This window comes from Oratosquilla oratoria, chromosome 13, assembly GCF_046742065.1.
Source record: "Oratosquilla oratoria isolate Oo_2021 chromosome 13, ASM4674206v1, whole genome shotgun sequence".
NCBI lineage: Eukaryota > Metazoa > Arthropoda > Malacostraca > Stomatopoda > Squillidae > Oratosquilla > Oratosquilla oratoria.
In genome coordinates this window covers 4,362,676-4,384,077 of record NC_134789.1, presented here as the reverse complement: position 1 = coordinate 4,384,077, position 21,402 = coordinate 4,362,676, and the positions used below count along the sequence as shown (strand labels likewise).

At 40.2% G+C, this 21,402-nt stretch overlaps 1 protein-coding gene across 5 annotated transcripts in view; it reads right to left on the bottom strand.

Annotated features, from left to right (window-relative positions):
- LOC143032300 (uncharacterized) overlaps positions 1–21,402 on the bottom strand; it is a 179,766-nt gene that overhangs the window by 78,912 nt on the left and 79,452 nt on the right. For 3 of the 5 annotated variants that reach the window (XM_076196791.1, XM_076196789.1, XM_076196790.1), the window contains 4 exons: positions 21,222–21,325; positions 15,897–15,959; positions 10,230–13,552; positions 9,983–10,112 (listed from right to left, as the gene is read on the bottom strand). In XM_076196791.1, the coding sequence (XP_076052906.1) occupies positions 9,983–10,112; positions 10,230–13,552; positions 15,897–15,959; positions 21,222–21,325 (3,620 nt within the window). The remainder of the gene's footprint in view (positions 1–9,982; positions 10,113–10,229; positions 13,553–15,896; positions 15,960–21,221; positions 21,326–21,402) is intronic. The other 2 variants (XM_076196793.1, XM_076196792.1) reach the window with 1 other exon arrangement.

The window sequence follows — 21,402 nt, the reverse complement described above, 5'->3', positions numbered from 1 at the left end:
TTGCAATTATAGTCGCCCATCATAACTATTCTTCCTCCATCTTCCATTATCTTATTTAATGTTATCTTTGTGTTCTCTAACATACTTTTATGTTCACTCTCTTCCCACGAGGCTGTTTTCGGAGGCACATAATTTATCACAAACTTTCTGCTCTTCTTATCTCTGTCTTCCACTTCGATCATAATCATCTCTACTGTATTCTTTCCATATGTGACACACCTCACGTTTATATCCTTCTTAGTCAGGAACATAACTCCACCCCCTTGCTTTGTCTCTCTGTTTCTAATCCAATAATTATATGCATCATGTCCTACACTGTTGGGTGGTAGTGGACCTTTTAATTTTGTTTCTACAATTCCCATTATGTCCAGTTCTTTTTCCTTCAAATAATCATTCAGCTCATTCAATCCTGTTATTAATCCATCTATATTTGTGTAAGACACTCTTAGTTTTCTGCCACTTCCATTGTGTTCTCTGTTTCCCTTTTGTTTTTCTCTTGTGTGTCGAATTTCCTTAGTTTCATATTCACTACTCTCCAATAGAATCTCTCTTTTTCTGACTCCGTTCTTCTCTCGTTTTTTTCCTTAGCTTCAAGTCTTTTCTTTTTTTCTTCCTCTCTTTCTTCTTTATTCATTTCCCTTTTTATCCATACCTTTTTATATTGTTCACTTGTTGCTAGTTTCCCTGTTTTGGATAAGATATTCTCTGCCGTTGTTTGTGACCTGAATTTAATCTTAATTGGTCTGGTCTTATCTGTACTATACTTTCCGAGTCTGAACTTCTCTTCGATTTGTTTCATTATTTCTGGTTCATCTTCCTGAACTAATTGTAGTAAACTGCTTACTTTTTCATTTTCCTCTTTGATTCTTGAGGTTCTATCTGGGTTATGTTTCTCTTCCATTCCTAATATAATTATACATTTCTTTTTGTCTGCTAAGTCTCTTACAATATTCTCCTTCTGTCTCATCACTTTGATAACTGAGTCTTCAGTTGGTTCTTTCATTTGCTGTTTAATTATATCAGTAAATGCAACTTTACTATTTTCCTGTATCTTTCTCCACCCTTGTACCTCTTTTGCTATTGTTTCTTTATTGTCTTTATTATTCCTTTTTAATTTTTTATTCTCCTCTTTTACTTCTCTTAAATGTCTTTTTAGTTCTTCTATTTCATCAGTTAAGTTTTTGTTCGCCTTCTCTAGTTCTTTCAATCTTTCAAACTTTTCTGCAAGTTTTGACATTTTACCGAACCTAACCTCCCAATGTTCAGTCATTTGTTCAAGCCTTTCCTCCAGTTTTGCTAGTCGGGGAGGTTGGTATCCGCCTCCCCCTCTTTAAATCCTTGGAAATTGTTATCCTCACCTTCCATTGAATTGTTCTTATCTATGTTTCTAATCTTTACATTTTTGTTAGACATTTCGTCGTCACTAAATTGGTCGGGACCTCTTTTGTTTACATGGCGTCTGCCTGCCTGGGCCAAGTCCTCTCCTTCCTCATTTCCTTCCATTTCCCTCAGTAATCCCTCCCCTTCTCCTTTTTCCTCACTATCCCCTACACCACGAGCAATTTCCCCCCACCCTGTAAATACAATAGGTACTTCTTTTGCTTCGGGATCCACGAAATTTCACTTTTTCTTCATAACGTCCTCTAAGCCGTCCGTTCGTTGAAGTGTGTGTGTGTGTGTGCCATATCACCACAGAAGATAAATTTGTATTGTAAATACTGCCTACAAATTTCTCTTCTCCTGTGGTGATACTGCATTTTTATCTCACGGTGATGTAAAAACCCTGCATATATATATATATATATATATATATATATATATATATATATATATACATACATACATACATACATACATACACACACACACACATGTGCAGGTTTCTTTTCCCTAACATTATTCCCACCTCAGCTACAACAGCATGCTCAGGAGACCGGGACGAATTTCCTCGCCCCATCGACATCCTTTTTGGCAGCCTGGTCGGCCGGCTGGTCCCAGACTCTACGGCCAAGTATGCTCCCCCTTCCCCCTCGTTTTCCTACTCACCTGCTCAGTTCGTCCACATGGGCTCTGTCCTCTGACCTCATCTTCTCGAACGTTTACGTATGTACACATCTATGTATTCAGATTATGTAATCATTTGCATTCTACAGTGGACAACCTAACCTAGCCTGTGATATATCAGATTTTTCTAAATATATCCCTCATTATTGTATTAATGCCATTTATGGTATATGAGAATGAAATTAAATGTTCTCTTAAACGTGTCTTATTACCAAAGCTAATCACAAGTCGACCCTCTGATCTTTCCCGCAGTTTCTCTTCTTTGATGTGATATGCCTTCCTTAACGATGTCACTAATATAAATTCCCAAATAACTCAATTCTCGAAAGTTTCCGTGGATAGATGTAATGTACCTGGTTTTGAATGTCTCCGCAAAGTTCACTAGGACTTTAGGTCCGGGATTAAACAGCTAACAACTCCAGAAATAACAGACACCAGCAACGATCTCAGCGTCATCTATAGAATTCCCTGTAATGGCTGTTGGAAGTTGTAACATGGCGAGAACTACAAGGGATTATCTAACAGACTCGGGGAGCGAGCACAGGGTGGAGATAAAGCGTCTCTGGTTTATTAGTGTAGGCCACTGTTTTCCAACCCTTGGGTCGCCAATCGTTTTTCCTGGGGTGGCCAAGACATCTTGTATGCTAATATATATATATATATATATATATATATATATATATATATATATATATATATATATATATATATATATATATATATATATCATATATATATATATATATATATATATATATATATATATATATATATATATATATATATATATATATATATATATATTACAAAATTATACGAATTCAATAACCATGATTATGTTAACTTTGTCTTTAATAACCTTACATTACCTTTCTTACACATATATTTATTATACTTGTCTCCTACTTCTTACAGTCAACAACTAGTCATATATATTAACACATAATACAAATAGATTAGTGGGGTCGCGGTCATATAATGAGGATCATATTGAGGTCGCCTGAAAAAAAAGGTTGGGAAACACTGGACTAGGCACACAGCTTTCTTAAGACGTTATCATACTGAACCATTTTTCCTTCAATCTCCAATCAATAGGCGGTACCGCCCACCTCCATCACTTTTCCGCCGTAAAATCACCCTGGCAAATTTTTGTTTTCTTAACAATTTATATTGAATGCCATTTAATATGCTGGAGGAAATTTATTTTTCTCCTGTATATCTGATTCCTTCCCGAAAGCTGCAAATCTGCTTCAACAGTCGGAGGGAAAATAGCAGCCCAGCGTGATATCGCCCGAAGTCTTGTCCCCTCAACTCGACATGTTTCCGTTATCGCTCCCTGTTGGATCCTTTTCAGTTTTATTTTAAAGCCATCTATTTTTTTCTCTTGTGTTTCTTTCATTTCATCTTTATCATTCCATTTCATTTTTACTTTTTCATTATGCAATTCGTTTACTACGGTTTTCTAAAGTCATTCCCCCCTTTACATATCATTCTTAATTTCTACATCCTATTGGCTTTCCACTACAACCTTTTGCGTTTTATTATATATTCCTTGATGCATCAAAAATCGATAAGTCAGCTCGGTGACTAGTGTCAAGAGTGGTAGATATCTGACAATACTATTCTTCCACTCGCAAACACAAGGTCACTCATTGGCTTTAGTTTATATTCTTCTTAGATCAAATTCAACTCGTGGCTTTTGTAGTGATTAAATAATGTAACCATCATAATATTTCTTGGACAAATATGTTGTTCCTTCATCTTTGTCTAGATTTATACCTTTCTGGTGATGCTTCAAATCACATCTTTCATCCCTACCCTCCGATTTCGCTGAGGGCGCAACTCCAGGAATCGATACTGGAAAATGCTCTGGTGTCGTCCCCGAGGACAGAGTGGCGGTTGAGTCGGGGGGTACATTCTTCATGACCGCCACTAGCGCTTGGAGATGCTGCTCTTGGTGAAATATTAGTTTAAACAGGCTTTTACCGAGTGAATTTAAATTTTGTGCGTGGGATAGAGGGTGGAAGTGTGCCAAGTTGTGCTGAAGGTTGTAACTTGCTTTACTCCCACGAACAACTATTATTGGGTGTTGCAGAACAGAAAATATGCAATGTCCGTGTAAGTGACCGTGTACTGTGCGAGGGGTGAGTGACGTCACTCGAGAGTACTTAGCTCACCCGGAGCTGAGAGCGGGTGGGGTCGTGGAGGTGGTACCCCCCCGTCCCACGCTCCCACGTCTCTCGGCACCCCTCAACAGGCTGGAGCAGGGACAGAATGTTTCGTATGCGAGGGGAACGCGATTAATGCTGGCGTGGGGCTTTTCACCACTAAGGAAGAAGGCATGTATGCATACAACAAACTAAGCACTGTTATGTATTTATAGTTTAGCTGGGGGAACGCTGACAAAGCATTGCGGCAAATATGTGGACCTCTGGCAATATGCACGATACGACACTATACACGAATCATACGAGATAGTGGAAATGTACATGGTACTGTTAGTCATTAATGATGACAGCACTGTCAGACACGAACGGTGATGGAATACAGCACTGTCAAACATATGGTGACAACATGGCAATATTAGTCGCCCATGCTGCACCAAAAAGCCTGCCAAAGTATGTGGTCTGGCATCCGCGCAATTTGTCGGTTTTTCCTTTAAACAATGCGCTAAACACAGATGAACAAATAAGCTCGACATTGTCTGGTGTGTAGTCTTGGTATCTGGTAACAATGACGTGGAAAATTCGTAACAGTTCGTCGAAAAAAAAAAACGAAGGCTCCTGTTCCTCTTTGTTACCTAGGCTATCATGTTGATTGTATCAACATCAGACGCCGTTTTAGCTAGGTTCACACGAGCAACTTTTTGTGGTCAGTAGCCAGCCGCCAAAAAATATATATAACAATAACAATAATAATAATAACAATAGTAATAAATATAATAATAATAGTAAATAAACAAATAAATAAAATGAACAAAATAAATAATAAAATAAAATAATTAATAAAAATATATATATATATATATATATATATATATATATATATATATATATATATATATATATATATATATATATATATAGAACACATACACCTTTACGGCTCCATTCCATTCACAAACTCATTTTTTCTCTCCAAAAATTCGCGAGTTGTGGCACGGAGACATTTTTCCGGCCACACATAGCCTGCCTGCGGCCAGCGATAGAAACCGTATTTCAAAATGACTCGGTTGCGCGGTTGGTAGTTCCAGGCTGTCAGTATGGCGGTACCAGCAGTACCTGGTTCGAATCCTGCCCAGGGCTGAAATTATTTCAGTATCACTGCGCTTCGAGTCGTTACTCCAACTCTCGTGGGCGGGGAGTTGGGTGTGTGTGTGCGTGTAAGGTCATAGCATTACCCATAGATCGGTCATACGAGCTCTGAGCTCTCTTCCGGGAGGGAAATAGCTGTCGATCACAAGTCCAACACGTGATCCAAAAGACCAAGGTGAAAGACCAAGGTAAATCACACGAGCCACCCTGCCTCCTGCTGCTTTCGCAGTCTTGTCCTGTACATACTGTACATGTGTGTGTTTGTACATATTTGTGCATGTGTTCACGTGTGTGTTTGAGCAAGGAAGTGCGCATGTCTGTAACTTTAGTGTGTGTGTGTGTGTGTATTATTCACCATGTTCTTGGATCACGTGCCGGACTTGTAATCGACAGCTATTTCCCTCCCGGATGAGAGCTCAGAGCTCAAATATGACCGATTTATGGGTAATGCTGTGACAACTTACCGCCCACGAGAGATGGAGTAACAGCTCGCAGCGCAGCGATACTGATATTTCAGCCCTGGGCGGGATTCAAACTCTGACCGCTGGAGTAGCGGTTGTGGACGCTACCACTGCGCCATCAAGCCGTATGTGTGAGAGTTTACATAGTATATTATTTCCTTACAACAAACTTTTGACTCATGAGATTCACTTATCCTGGTAAACATCTACGTACTGTTGTACTGCTATGAAACAACTCTTTAAGGACTAGTAAAGTATGAGGCAAAATTATCTTTTTTTTTCACCAACTTTTTGTGGTGGTCACTGACCACAAAAAGTTGCTCATGTGAATCCAGCCTTAGTTACAATGTGTTCTGGCAGTGTCGAAAAAATAATTTCCCTTCCGTTTGTTCATACTACTTATATCTCCTTATTTTATCAATATCAATGTGATTAAAATATGTAGGTTCATTCACTTAGTACATCACGAGAGATTAAATAAATACAAGGAACATGCAATTAATTAACCTGGGCATGATCAAACCTTCCTCCCAACTAAGGAAGTTGTAATGTCACACTTTGAACGTCAAGGTGTGTGACATTGACAAGAGCATAACCCAAAATAAACGTAGACACAGCAAGATTTTACTGTTATTACTATCACATGAATACATACATACATACATATACCAAGGCTTTTTCCCCCTTACAAGGGAGGTAGCCAAAAAGGAAAACGCATAAAATCATTTCCACCCATTCCATCCCTGAATACACTCCACACCCATCCACCCTCCCTCTTATCTTGGCACCTCCTGGATGACGGGTCATCCCCGCACCTTGTCCACTGCCCTGGGTCAGAGGCAGTGTCGCAGGACACAGCACATCCACAGCAAGGGCGCTTCATTAAATCGGCGACCCCCCCTCTCCATCCCCCCATGCATAAAAGGAGAAGACGGGGAGAAATCCCTTCGGGCTGCGTCAAATTTTGCTCACACATACTACCTCACCCCCCCATCCCCCCGCCCATTCCTCCTCATGCATCACAACATCATCCATATACAACCATTCTCCATTCACCCCTGTCTTCTGTCCTCTCCCGTCCTTCCTCAACAGACATTCCCATCTTCCACAAAGCCCCCTTCACCCCATCCATCCACCTCATCCTAGGATGTCCCCTCATGTTCACTCCCTCCACATCTGCCTTCCATACCTCTCTTACTAGTCTTTCTTCACTCATTCTTTCCATGTGTCCAAACCATCCTAATATTCTTTCATCAACCCTATCTCCCAGCTCCCTTTCCACCCCTGTTCTCCTCCTCATTTCCTCATTTCTCACTCTATCTAGCCTAGTAACCCCCATCATACTTCTCAGACACCTCATCTCAAACACATTCAAACTCCTTCTCTCTTCCTCTCTTATGTTCCATGTTTCTGCTCCATACAGTGCTGTTGGCACAATCACTCCTTCATACAGTCTCCTCTTAGCATCCATTCCCAAATGTCTATTCCTCATTACACTTTTTAATCCACCAAGGCATTTACTCGCTTCTCTCAATCTACATTCTACCTCCACCTTCACTCCACCTTTTCCTGCCACATTTGCACCCAAGTATCTAAAACTATCCACTTCCTCCAGTCGCTCTCCCTTAATGCTCACTTCCAGTCTACTGCCACTTTCACCCCTTGTACATCTCATCACCTTACTTTTACCCACATTTATCTTTAGCTTTCTTCTATCACATACTCTCCCAAACTCTGCCACCAACTTCCTCAATCCCTCCTCCGATCCTGCCACAAGCACAGTGTCGTCAGCAAACAACAGCTGGCTCACCTCCCACTTTTCTCCATTTTCTTTAACCATCTCCAATCCCTGACCCACTACCCTTGCATTTACCTCTCGCACCACCCCATCCATGTATAAGTTGAACAGCCAGGGCGACATAACACATCCTTGACAAAGTCCCACCTTTACCTCAAACCACTCACTCTCTCCATTTCTAATCCTGACACAAGCTCTACTACTCTCATAAAAACTCTTGACAGCTCCCAGAAGCTTTCCTCCTATCCCGTATATCTGCATAACCTCCCACAGTGCCTCTCTGTCTACCCTATCGTAAGCCTTTTCCAGATCCATAAAAGCCCAAAAAACATCCTTCCCCTTTCCTATAGCTTTCTCACATATCTGTCTTACCACAAAGATCTGATCTACACAACCTCTACCTGTCCTAAATCCATACTGTTCCTCATCAATTACTCCTTCTGTTCCTCTCCTAATCCTCTCAATCAAGATCCTCCCATAAGCCTTCCCAACTACACTCAACAAGCTAATCCCTCTGAAACTACTACATTCACACTTGTCCCTTTTTCCCTTGTAAAGAGGAACTATACAGGCACTCCTCCAGTCCTCCAGCAAACATTAAATAACCTCACCAACCAGTCCACCATCACTGTACCTCCCTTTTTCAGACATTCTGCATGGCATCCATCCAGACCAGGTGCCTTACCTGCTTTCATCATCTTAACAACTGCCTTCACCTCATCCTTCCTTATTTCTCCTCCATTCTCTTCACTCATCACTCTCATTTTCTTCGCATTTCCTACTACAGCTATCTTTCCCTCCCTATCCTCCTTCACATTTAGCAACTCCCTAAAATATTCTGCCCATCTTCCCCTTACTGCCTTCTCTTCCATTATCAACTCTCCATCTGCACCTTTTACCTTTTCTTCTCTACTTGATTCGCCTCCTCTTCCTCTCTTAATTTCTTTCCAAAACATCTTTTTATTACTTTCAAAATTTTCTGTCATACTCTTACCCCACTTCACATCTGCTCTCCTCTTTGCCTCCTTTACCTTTTGCTTTACTTCTCTTTTCTTTTCTTTGTACCTCTCATATGACTCCCTCATCCTATTTTGTAACCAATCTGTGAAAGCTCGCTTCTTCTCTTCTACAACCTTCTTTGTTTCCTCATCCCACCATTCACTACCCTTCCTTCTATTTCCTCCTGTCCTTCTTGTTCCACACACCATCCTTGCACACTTTATGACTCCCTCCTTGAACCATCCCCATTCCTCCTCCACACCCAACTCTACTCTATCCTTCACTCCCTCCCACTCCTCCTTCAGCTTCTTTTTCTACTCCTTCTCCTTTTCCTTTTCATTCAAAGAGTTCACTCTAAGAACCTCTCTAACTTTTGTCCCTTTCCTCTTTCTCCATCTATCCTCCACTCTCAACTTAACTTCCACCAAAAAATGATCTGATATTCCCCCACCCTCTCCCCTTAGCACATGTACATCCTTAACTCTTCCTATCATAATCCTATTTACCACTACATAATCCATTAACGCTCTATCTACCACCCTTCCCTCCACCACCCTCTCCCATGTGTACTTATGCTTGACTTTCTTCCGAAACACTGTATTTGCTATCATCAACTCTCTAGACACATTTCCACCATCAACTCTCCACTACGATTCTTTCCTAGAACTCCACATTTCCCAACCACTCCATCGATTGGACTATTTCCTACCCTAGCATTAAGGAACATGCAATTAATTATCCTGGGCATGAAAGAGATTTTTCTATACTATTTATGTGATTAATTAGACCTTAATCACATAAATAGTATAGAAAAATCTCTTTATATCTGTGTACCAAAGTCTTCCTCATTTGTAAGGTAGGAAATCAGCCAAGGCATGCACCCACACCCACCAATCCCATTCCCATCCATCACCTAATTGCTATCCCCTATCTTAGCTCCTCGTGGATGAAGGGTGAAGGGATAATGTATACCCATGATTGTATACTTGGTAATTTGTACTGCCCAAAGAAAAATAAGTAAATAAAAGGAGGAATAATAAATTTATAGTTGCAGTACTATTATGATTTTGCTCATCACAGACAACCATGAACTAAAGAAACACCCAAGGTGGTTTTGCAGAAGAAATATGAATTCAAAACTCAAGTCTACTTTTCCTGAACTTCATTTGAACTGTAGGCACTCACTATCACCTTTGACTTAGTGATGCCCCTTCCAGATTTCCCTCTGCCTAAATCCAGACAATTTTGTTTTAGCTAGTGCCAATTTTATTCACTAATGGGAAGAGTCCCAGGATGGTAGAATTAACTAAATGTACAAGAACAAAGTGAGCATATATAATACATACTCTTAACTCCTCGAAGGATCCTATGTACAGCCACTGCGCAGATCGATAAGGTTCAATATACACTCCTCGCTCATCATCATCACTATCGTTCCTGGGCGTGTCTCCAGACTCCAAGCTGATTGGAGTGATGCTGAAAATAAATAATAAGAAAAGGAAATCAATTACTCATATGTCTCCCACTGGTATGACTCTTATATTGTAACAACAAACCTAAAGAATACATAATCCATAATATGAGTGAACCTACCTCCAGTCTTTTGCTAGAGAGGTCCTTTCCTCAGATCTAGCTCTGTAGCTGATTGGTCTGCTTCTAACCTCTTTTTCGAAAGATGCTCGCTCTGGCGAAGCAGAAAGAACTGCTTTAAGAAGACTTTCTCTTGATGCTTGTCTTTCTCCACATTGTGCACAAAGGGCATATCGAGATGCATCATCTAACTGTTCACTGCTTCCTCCCATAAACACAGAGTCAGAGCCTGGACTGAGGGATCTTAGCGATTCTGCACTCACACGTCCTGCCTTGATCTGCTCAATTGTCAGGTGTTTCATCTCAAGAGGTGGTTTTGCAGAAGAAATATCAAGAGTTTCTGCTGATTTCGATGTTGTTAAGTTGGCCTCCATCGAGTATCTCTTTCGTATTTCCTGAAGGTCCTTATGAGGAGGAATAACGACTTCACTTAAACGTTTCTTATGTTCTAGTATCCTGCCTGGACTTTGGCGATCTGATTTGGACGGACTATGGCGTGACTTCTCTATTCTAGCTAGCAGGGCTTCCCTTGATGGGATTTCCCTTAATGGGCTATATTTACCAATTTTGCCAGGACTCTCTCTGCTCTTTTCTTTCCGCATCTGGTTCTCTCCAAAACGAGTTGTGTCCTTTGCTTCCACCTCCTGCTTGGTTGGGCTTTCCTTCTTTTTCCCTGGACTTTCTTTAGACCTCTTACCTGGACTACGTGCTTTGATGTGGCGAGGTGCATCAGTGGCAAATGACTCATCCGATGTATCAAAATCAAGCACTCTTTCTGGAGTGCTTGGAGTTCTTACTGGAGTCCAATCCTCCAGGCGGAATCCTTCATGCATAGCCGGACTTCGTACCATTCCAGGTGTTGTTACCTCTTCAGAATGACGTTTTTTCTTATCGTGTCGTTCATGGCGACCAGGCAAAGACCGAGAGTCAACGGACGGAGTTGCAGCTTCTAATGTTGACGGGGTACTTGGGGTTCTCATGGGACTTTCACTTCGGGGCCGTTCAGGTCTTTCCTCCAAACTGGTCAGTGCAATTTTCACTGATTTCTTAGGCTTTGGGTCAAAGATTTTGAGTTTCTTGTCAGCTTCACCTTTCTTTTCTGCATCAGTCCATGCTGGGGCCTGACCAAACATTGTTACCCCTGGAGGAAACTCCAGCTTCATACTCTGTTTCATTTTCTCTCGGTCTTCATCTGTCCAGGATTTGGTTGAGGAATCTCCTTCTTCAGAAAGTTCCTCTTGGTCCTCATCTTCGAAATACTTAGAATATCTTCGATTATCATCCTTTGCTACTTTACTCATTGAGTAACGTTTCTTTATGGCACCTGTTTTGCTTTCCTCATCACTCTTTTCTCTCATCTTGATTACTTCTTCCAAGTGGGACTCTCGCTGCTCTGCAGGAAAATCAGTGATGTCTTCAGCCTCAAAGGCCTTTGGCACAGGAGGGAATTCTCGAACAGGTGGAAATTCTCTCTCAGGCCGAGGAAGTGTCACAGGCTTGAGTATATGCATAGGCTTAGGGGGGACTTCTGGTTTGAACCTTATTTCCAGAGGCCGATCTTCAACAGAAGTTGGTTCGTATAGAGGATCAATAGGATAGCTTGCTGAGGTAGTTGTGTCAGGCGACATCGGTGACGTAAGATCTCGGGCGGTATCAAATTCACTCGGGACCTCTATTCCTTCCAATGATTCTAAAAGCTCACTTATTTCACTGCCTTCAGGAATATCTCCAAGATCAAGTGTATGGGCTTCACTTGTTAAAGGACTTAGCACCTTGGGAGTTAGAATTTCATCTTCAAGAATGTCATCCATAGTTGGGGGTGAAGAGACATGCCGTTCTTCGAAGGACTGGACGCGTCGCAACTCGTACAGGCCATTACTGTTTTCAGTGGCAGTGATGTAGTCATCAGAAGTTTCGGACTGGTCATCAGTCACATGAGAATCTGTGCGGGAAAGATCAGACTTTGATGTCACAGTGTTTGTGGCTCCAGATGGAGGGCTTCGGGATGTTTCCTGTTCCGTGAAGTGACTGCTGGATGAGTCTGACTCAGGGGATGCAGGTTTTCTGAGATCTTCACGTTGGTCAGATCCACGAGATACCTGAGATAGGGTTTCAACATCTTTTAACTCCTTAACTAGCTTTTCCATAATGTTCTCTTCAATTACAATATCCCCTTCATATTCAGCTTCAATTTCTTCCTCACATCTCCATGTGCTTGAAGAATCACCACTACGTATAGAACTGTAATCATTATCTGTTGAACTAGCAATAGCTTTATCCACTTCACTGGAGGTTGTGCTCATTGAACCTGGCTCCTGAGAACTATCAGATATAACATTTTCACTTACACTTGTAGGTTCATCCTCAATAGAAGAAAGATTAGATATACTATGCATGGTGCTTGGCACTCGTAGCCGGGGTACTCCCTCTTCATCTGGCAAGTCATCTTCTAAACTGCCACTACTTCGAGTAAAGCTTCTATGCCTGGCTGAAGGTGTTGTGGCAGCTGACGAATGATCGGTGAGATGAAAAGAGCCATTGTCAGAATCTGAGGTAATTGCCAAAGATGATCCTTGGGCAGAACTTGCAGCAGCCATGCTACGATGCAATACAGTGACTTGACTCTCACTCATGGATTCTTCTAACAGATCAGTGCCTTCATATCCTTCAGATGACATAGTGGCAAGCTGTTCTTGTAGATGCTGGTCTGTACGGAATTCATTTGGGTCATATGTTCGTAATTCTGAATCCGTTGAAACTTGAGACATTTTTCTTTCTTTTCCATACTTTTCAGAAAGTAAATCACTACCACTAACAAGATTTTCATGAAATGCTTCATCTTCTAACAAGGATTCTTGACTGAAGATCCTACTCTTGGACAAATCTACGGAACATTCATCCACTGTTTGTGGTTCAATTACTTCTTCCTCCACGTATCCATTGATATCCACCTCGACATAACCCGAGGCAAGACTTAAAGCTTTTCTTCTTTCCATCATTATCTCACCTTCAGAAAGTGTCTTTTGTAAAATGCCACGCTTTGGTTGCCTTGGAGAACCATCAATAAAAATTTCTTGAAGATCTTTTGAACCCCTTCTGGCATGGTCATCTTCCACTGGGGACAAATCGTAATCTGCTAATTTTGCAGGTGGTGGTATAGGGGCTTCAAGAATAGCTTTTGGGATGTCTTGAGGTGGGGGCAGTTCATCAAGATCATAAATTTCATATTCAATTCCTTCGTAGCGAGCTGCTTCACTGAAACTCTTGATAAGTTTACGTCGTCCATTCACTCCATTAGTTTGTGCTGACTGGGAGACCATTTCAGCCTAAAAGAAAAAAGAAGAAGAAAAAAAGAGAAAGAAAAAATTATTTCATATTTCTTTATATTGTAGAGAAAGACAAAATGGAAAGACCTGTTTTATATATCAGTTTAAGAGGGTTTGTAAAAATGTTTATGACATATGTATTGTCAATGATACAATGTCAAAGTTCAAAACCACAGATATCAGATCTGTTATCATATCTCCTACTAATTTGTAATGTGCCTTTAAAAACAGCATTGCATATGAATCATGAGATGGTAGCAGTGATGCTGTGTCAACTACATTACTCAAACTCTACTGCCAGGTAGAGGCTGACTGTGTACACAATGGAGTGGTTATTACAGCTTACTGCTTATGGTTGAAACTGCTTCAAGACAATTTTGAAGGCTTTATCTTGGTACCTCCAAACACATTAATATAAATCACAAAAACAAAAGAAAACACAGAAGTGAGGTGGCTGAACATGGGAGAGGAAAATCCTCACACTTCACTTCCATCAAACACATACCTTTCACTCATTCCCACTAAACCTAAGCAATGATTTCTCCTCATCCCTTTCCCAACATTACTACCAGTTCATCTCTGGAATACCCCTCCCATGGAATAGGATGTCCATTTATCATTCATACACAACCACTCTCCACTCACATCTCTTGCTTGCCTTCTCCCTTCCCTGTTCAATAAACATTCACCCTTTAACCCAAGGTTCCTTCATCCCATCCATCCAGCTTCTTTCTTGCAAAGAAACTGGTAATATCCTAATTACTAGGATTCTGGCTGAAGTCTTCCTCACACACTTTTTCCTCAGCTTTTTGTGTGAGGAACAGTGCAGGATTCCTAGTCCCATCACTCTGTCCCATTTAGTCACCTTTTATGACACACATGAGAAAGACAATGGCGAAATTATTTTTCCCCATGTATACATACATAGATACATGCACATGTGTGTGTATATATATATATATTATGTATATATATATACACATATATATACATATATATATATATATACATATATATATATACATATCTATATATATATATATGTATATCTATATATATATATGTATATATATATATACATATATATATATATATATATATATATATATATATACTGCCTGAGACACCATAGCAGTTGCACTTGCAATCATCAATGACAACATGAGCTCTATAATTCAGCACCTTAGGCCATCATAAGTCTAAAACAACCATTTTGGCCTCATGTACAAGCTACTGTTTAACTATGAAGGGTTTAACAGGACATTACTAGATGGGCTCCAGACTTGCATAACATGCCATCTGAGGACAGATTGCCAACAGGAGAAGAAGAGGTAGGGTTACATAATCATGTTCTACAAATGCACTATGAGTTCAGAAGTGTCAGGATATATATTCCTGACCAAGTAGAGACTAATTATATTCAACAAACAGATGCTGTAACCAGAGTATGTGAATATAGATTTTTTTTCCTTCTAAAATGGGTAGTTGGGTACATCAGTGGCTGAAACTGTAAAAGTATGAATATAACCAGGAGCAAATGCCAAGGCAGTTCAAAATATCTTGTATTTCAGATATTCATTTTATACTCTCAATTAAATTTTATCTAATTCTATTTATACTACCTTATTTACTTATTTATCTATTCATTCATTTATTTTATTTATCATTTTATTTTTTTTTTCAGTTTAAAGCTAACTGCAATCCTCATTTGAGTTTGATTTATAAATTGTGACAGGCAGGTACTTGATTATTGCATAAAACCAGCAGCCCTAAACTTTCTTTTACAAGACATACCAACCAGAGCACAATTTAATTTAGGTAATTAATTGCTTCTACTTCCTATGAATGAGAGAATAAAAGATGGATGAAAACTAAGTATGAACATGCATAAGCAAATAACTAACTAAATAACTTAAACAAACAGGCAGAACTCCAATTCACGGCCAAAATGGCTACAAATAAACTGAGCAGTAAAGATGACTCTGAAGATGATGTGGCTGATTAATACTAGATAAACATATGGGAAAGAGTAGGTACAATGGATGAGCATTGAATAAAAAAGGGATAACTAGAGATGACTAGAAAATGAATTATCAACACTGAAGAACAAAAAATCATAACCTGTCAGAGGCTGTCACAGTCCTCAATGATCACAGCTAAGAAGGATGCAAAGGACTGAGAGATATGTGAAACCTGGCAGAATACAGGGCCTCACTAAATATATTTTGAGAAAATGTAGAATAAGAGAGAAGGGAAGGGTATTGCTTTTCATCAAGGATATTTTGATAGCCTCAGGGATATATATATTTTCAGGGGGTAATAAGTCAAAAGTACTCTATCTCACACTCAGCATCCTCAGGTTTCTGTTGCAGAAACCTCGCGGCCCTGAGGCAGCCAACAACAGCCTCTGAAATGACCCATGGATCTATCAGAGAAAATATACTGTATTGATGTTTGTATTGTATGAATGTGGAACAATGGAGTATAACATATTTCATGTCTTCTGTGTAGTGTAAGAACCTGGGGCATACTGTTTGTAACCAGACTAATTTTCTATTGAAATCTTCCAAGAAACAAGAGATACAGACAGACAGATACTGACATAAAGATAGAGAGATAGAAAGGCGGAGTCAAAGATAAACAGGAATGGGAAAACACAGGTAGAAGAAATACAATAAGTACACCAGAAACACAGAAGTACACCACAAGTGTAAAGGAGTAAATAAAAGGGCAATAGCTAGGAAATTTGAAAAGGAAGTAATTTAAAAAGTGAAGAGCAACCAAACACATTATATACACACATCAACAAAATATAGGGAAAAAGCCAAGTACAGGTGTTGTTAGATGAAAACAATGTATGAAACTAATCAGAAAATATACAAAGTAAGGAATAAAAAATCTCAGTATTTACAAGTGTCTAAAAGAAGGCAGATTGCTGTATAGACTGAGGGAGTGCCTGTATAGTTCCACTTTACAAGGGAAAGGGGACATGTGTGAGTGTAGTAGTTTCAGAGGGATAAGTTTGTTGAGTGTAGTTGGGACGGCTTATGGGAGGGTTTTGAAGAGGATTAGGAGAGGAACAGAGGGAGTAATTGGTGAGGAATAATTTGGGTTTAGAAAAGGTAGGGGGTTGCATGGATCATATTTTTGTGGTAAGGTAGATATGAGAGAAAGCTTTAAGAAAAGGTAAGGATGCATTTTGGGCCTTTAAGGATTTGGAAAAGGCTTATGACAGGATAAATAGGAGGGCACTGTGGGAGGTATAGCAGATATATGGGATAGGAGGACAGCTGTTAAGAGCAGTCAAGAGTTTTTACAAGAGTAGTAAAGCCTGTGTTAGAATTAGAAATGGAGAGAGTGAGTGGTTTACGGTAAAGGTGGGACTTCGTCAGGGATGTGTCATGTCACCATGGCTATTCAATTTATACATGGATGGGGTGGTACAAGAGGTAAATGCAAGGGTAATGGGTCAGGGATTGGAGATGGTTAAAGAAAATGGAGAAGAATGGGAGATAAGCCAGTTGTTGTTAGCTGACGACACTGCACTTATAGCAGAATCAAAGAAGGGATTAAGGAAGTAACAGTTTGGGAAGGTGTGCAAAAAAGAAGGAAGTTGAAGATAAATGTGGATAAAAGTAAGGTGTTGAGATGTACAAGGGGAGAGAATGACAGCAAACTGGAAGTGAGTAGTAGGGGAGGGAGACTGGAGGAAGTGGACAACTTTAGATACTTGGGAGCGAATGTGGCTGGCAAGGGAGGAGTGGAGGTGGAGGTAGAATGTAGATTGAGAGGAGCAAGTAAATGACTTGGGGGATTAAAAAGTGTTATGAGAAATAGACATTTGGGAATGGATGCTAAGAGGAGATTGTATGAAGGGGTGATTGTGCTGACAGCACTGTATGGGGCAGAAACATGGAACATAAGAGAGGAGTTTGAATGTGTTTGAGATAAAATACCTGAGGAGTATGGTAGGAATTACAAGGCTGGATAGAGTGAGAAACATGGAGGTGAGGAGGAGAGTGGGGGGTGTAAAGGGTGTTGGGAGATAGGGTTGATGAAAGAGTATTGGGATGGTTTGGACACATGGAAGGAATGAGTGAAGAAAGATTAGTAAAAGAGGTGTGGAAGGCAGAGGTAGATGGAATGAACATGAGAGAGTGACCAAGGATGAGATGGATAGATGGGGTATAAGGGACGTTGCGAAAGAGGGGGATGTCTGTCGAGGAAGGAAGGGAGAAGAGAGAAGATAGGGGTGAATGGAGAATGATTGTGCATGGATAATGCTGTGATGCATGGAAGGGATTGGGTGGGGGATGGGGGGTGAGTAAGTATGTGTGAATGATATTTTGACACAGCTTGAAGGGATTTCTGTCTTTTTTTTTTTTTTTTTTTGCATAATGGGATGGAGAGGGGAGGGTTGCTGATTAAATGAAGAGGCCTTGCTGTGGATGTGCTGTGTTTTGCTGCATTATCTCTGACCCAGGGCAGTGGGCGAGATGCATGGATGACCTGTCATCCAGGAGGAGCTAAGAAAAGAAGGAGGAGGGGTGGTGAATGGGAGTTAAGTATTTGGGGATGAAATGGGTGGGAATGGATCTATGCATTTGACTTTGGCTACCTTCCTTATAAGGGGGAAAAAGTCCTCAGTATATGTATGTATGTAAAAATGAAAAGACTATCTATCTATTTACCAATAGGCTTCTTCCCCCTCATAAGGTAGTTAAAAGAAGATGAAAAAGAAGAAGAAAAAATAAAATACATATACCAAGGGCCTTTTCCCCCTTACAAGGAAGGCAGCCAAAGTCAAAGGCATAAATCCACTCCCACCCATTTCATCCCCAAATACTCCACTCCCATTCACCACCTCTCTCTACCTCTTTTTTGGCTCCTCCTGGATGACAGGTCCTACATCTCGCCCCACTCCCCTGGGTCAGAAGCAATGCAGCAAGACACAGCATATCCACAGTAAGGCTGCTTCATTTAATTGGTGACCTTCCACTCTCCATCCCCTCATACAGAAAAAGAGAAGACGGGGAGAAATCCCTTCGGGGTGCATCAAAATATCATCTACACATACTCCTTCACCCACTCCCATGCATCACAGCATCATCCATAAACAACAATTCTCCACTTACCCCTATCTTGTCTTCTTCTTTCCTTCCTCAACAGACATCCCTCTCTTTCCCAACACTCCTTTTACCCCATCCATCCATCTCATCCTTGGTCACCCCCTAATGTTCACTCCATCCACCTCTACCTTCCACATCTCTTTTACTAGTCTATCTTCACTTATTCTTTCTGTGTCCAAACCATCCCAGGACTCTTTCATCAACCCTATCTCCCAACTCCTTTTCTACCTTTGCTCTCCTCCTTGCTTTTCACACTATCCAGCCTTGTAATTCCTACCATACTTCTCAGGCATTTCATATCAAACACATTTAAATGCTTCCTCTCTTATGTTCCATGTTTCTCTTCCATACAGTGCTGTCAGCATAATCTCCCCTTCATACAATCTCCTCTTAGCATCCATACCCAAATGCCTATTTCTCATTACACTTTTTAATCCACCAAGGCATTTACTTGCTTCTCTCTATCTACATTCTATCTCCACCTCTACTTTTCCCTTTCCTGCCAAATTCATCCCCAAGTATCTAAAGCCATCCACTTCCTTCAGCCTCTCTCCCTTACCCACTTCAGTATGAGTCAAATTCTCACACGCAGCATTGGCTGTCAGATGTATGATTCATCACACTACTTGCATTATAAAATATAAAGTCACTGCTGTATTACTCATCCTCTATTACTGTGAGTAATATGTAGGGGTCATCATACCAAAGTGGTTAATACTCACTTCCAATTTGCTGCCACATTCTCTCCTTATCTCATCACCTTACTCTTACTCACAATTATCTTCAACTTCCTTCTTTTTGGCACACCTTCCCAAGCTCCATTAATAACTTCCTTAATCCCTCCTTTGATCCTGCTACTAGTGCAGTGTCGTCAGCAAACAACAACAGGCTTATTTCCCACTTTTCTCCATTTTCTTTAACCATCTCCAATCCCTGACCCATTAACATCTTGCACCACCCCATCCATGTATAAATTGAACAGCCAGGGCGACATAACACATCCCTGACAAAGTACCACCTTCACCTCAAACCACTCTCTCCATTTCTGATTTTAACACAAGCTCTACTGCTCTCATAAAAACTCTTGACTGCTCTTAACAGCATTCCTCCTATCCCATACATCTGCAATACCTCCCACAGTGCCCTCCTGTCTACCCTGTCATAAGTCTTTTACAAATCCATAAAGGCCCAAAATGCATCCTTACCTTTTCCTATAGCTTTCTCACATATCTGCCTTACCACAAAAATATGATCCACACAATCCCTACATTTCCTAAACCCACATTGTTCCTTACTAATTACTTCCTCTGTTCCTCCCCTAATCCTCTCAATCAAAACCCTCCCATAAGCCTTTCCAACTGTACTCAACAAACTGATCCTTCTGAAAGTACTACACTCACACTTGTCCCCTTTTCCCTTGTAAAGTGGAACTCTACTTTCTTTTGGACAAACATTAAACAACCTCACCAGCCACTCCACCATCAGTGTACCTTCCTTTTTTAGATACTCCACAACACACCATCTAACCCAAAAATAAATAAAACAAAAAACATATGCACATATAAAAATAGAAATAACAGAAAAATTGACAAACATAAAGTATCTAAAAAGAATATAAATAAATGAGAAAGAAACTAAACAAGAGGAAAGCAATAATATGAGAAAGCTAAATAATATTACAGCTCACTGGCTGAAATATATAAAAACCTAGATACTGGGATACTACAACCGCTAATTGCTGTCTTCTTCATCTGCTGAAGAGGACCACAGTGATCATCATATACAGAAACCCTAGGCTATCAGTTTTCATCTATCTCCCACAGTATGTTTGAGCATGATTTTATCAATGTCATAATGCACTGTTTTTTCCTACATAAGAACTCATTCAAGGATTAATGATGGGTACCTGCATGTGGTGGTCCTACAAGATGGATCAAAGAGAATAACCCAGCTGCCACCTATTTTCAAAATCCATCAACACCCTCACAAATTTCAACACAAGAGATATTGATAACAGATGATTAAACAAAGTAAACAGACTATGTGAGAACCTGAAAAGTGAATTTGGGAACTTAAAAAGCACTTCAGATTGAAAAGCATAAGCTGGTAAGAAAACTGGAAAAAAGCAGCAATATGAATGTCATGAGTGAATGAAGAAAATACTAAAGGAATTATCCAAAAATAAAGAGGGGCAGATAAGTCTAAACTGGAAGAGACAAGTTGCTGCCTGTGCACTGTTGTGGGCTTGCACAGTCTACAGCAACTTTGGTACAGTTGTTTGTTTATTCACATTATCTGGATGATATAAAGAAGAGCTGACAAGTACAAAAATGAAAAAAACCATCATTTCAAGTGTTGAGGAAAAATATACTGGATCTCATTACTTCCCCTTTATAAAATATTTACTTCATTCACTAATGCATCTATGAAGCTATGGATGATTCTACTCTTGCTAGCTTAAGTACTGAAATTCACTCTAACACCATAAACTCTTCATATACAACATTACAACAGCATTTAAGTGACATGTTCACACTTGCCTTTTCTTCCCTGGGACTGAGGGCGAGGTGGGGTAAAGACTTTCTTACCAAGCCCGCATCCGTCTGAGTGGCTTGAGTCCGCATACAGGACCGTTTTAATTTTTCTGTAACCAACAAAAACAAGAATAATTAACAAAAATAATACAGGTGAACATTCAGTCCTGCAGATCCAAATAATTCT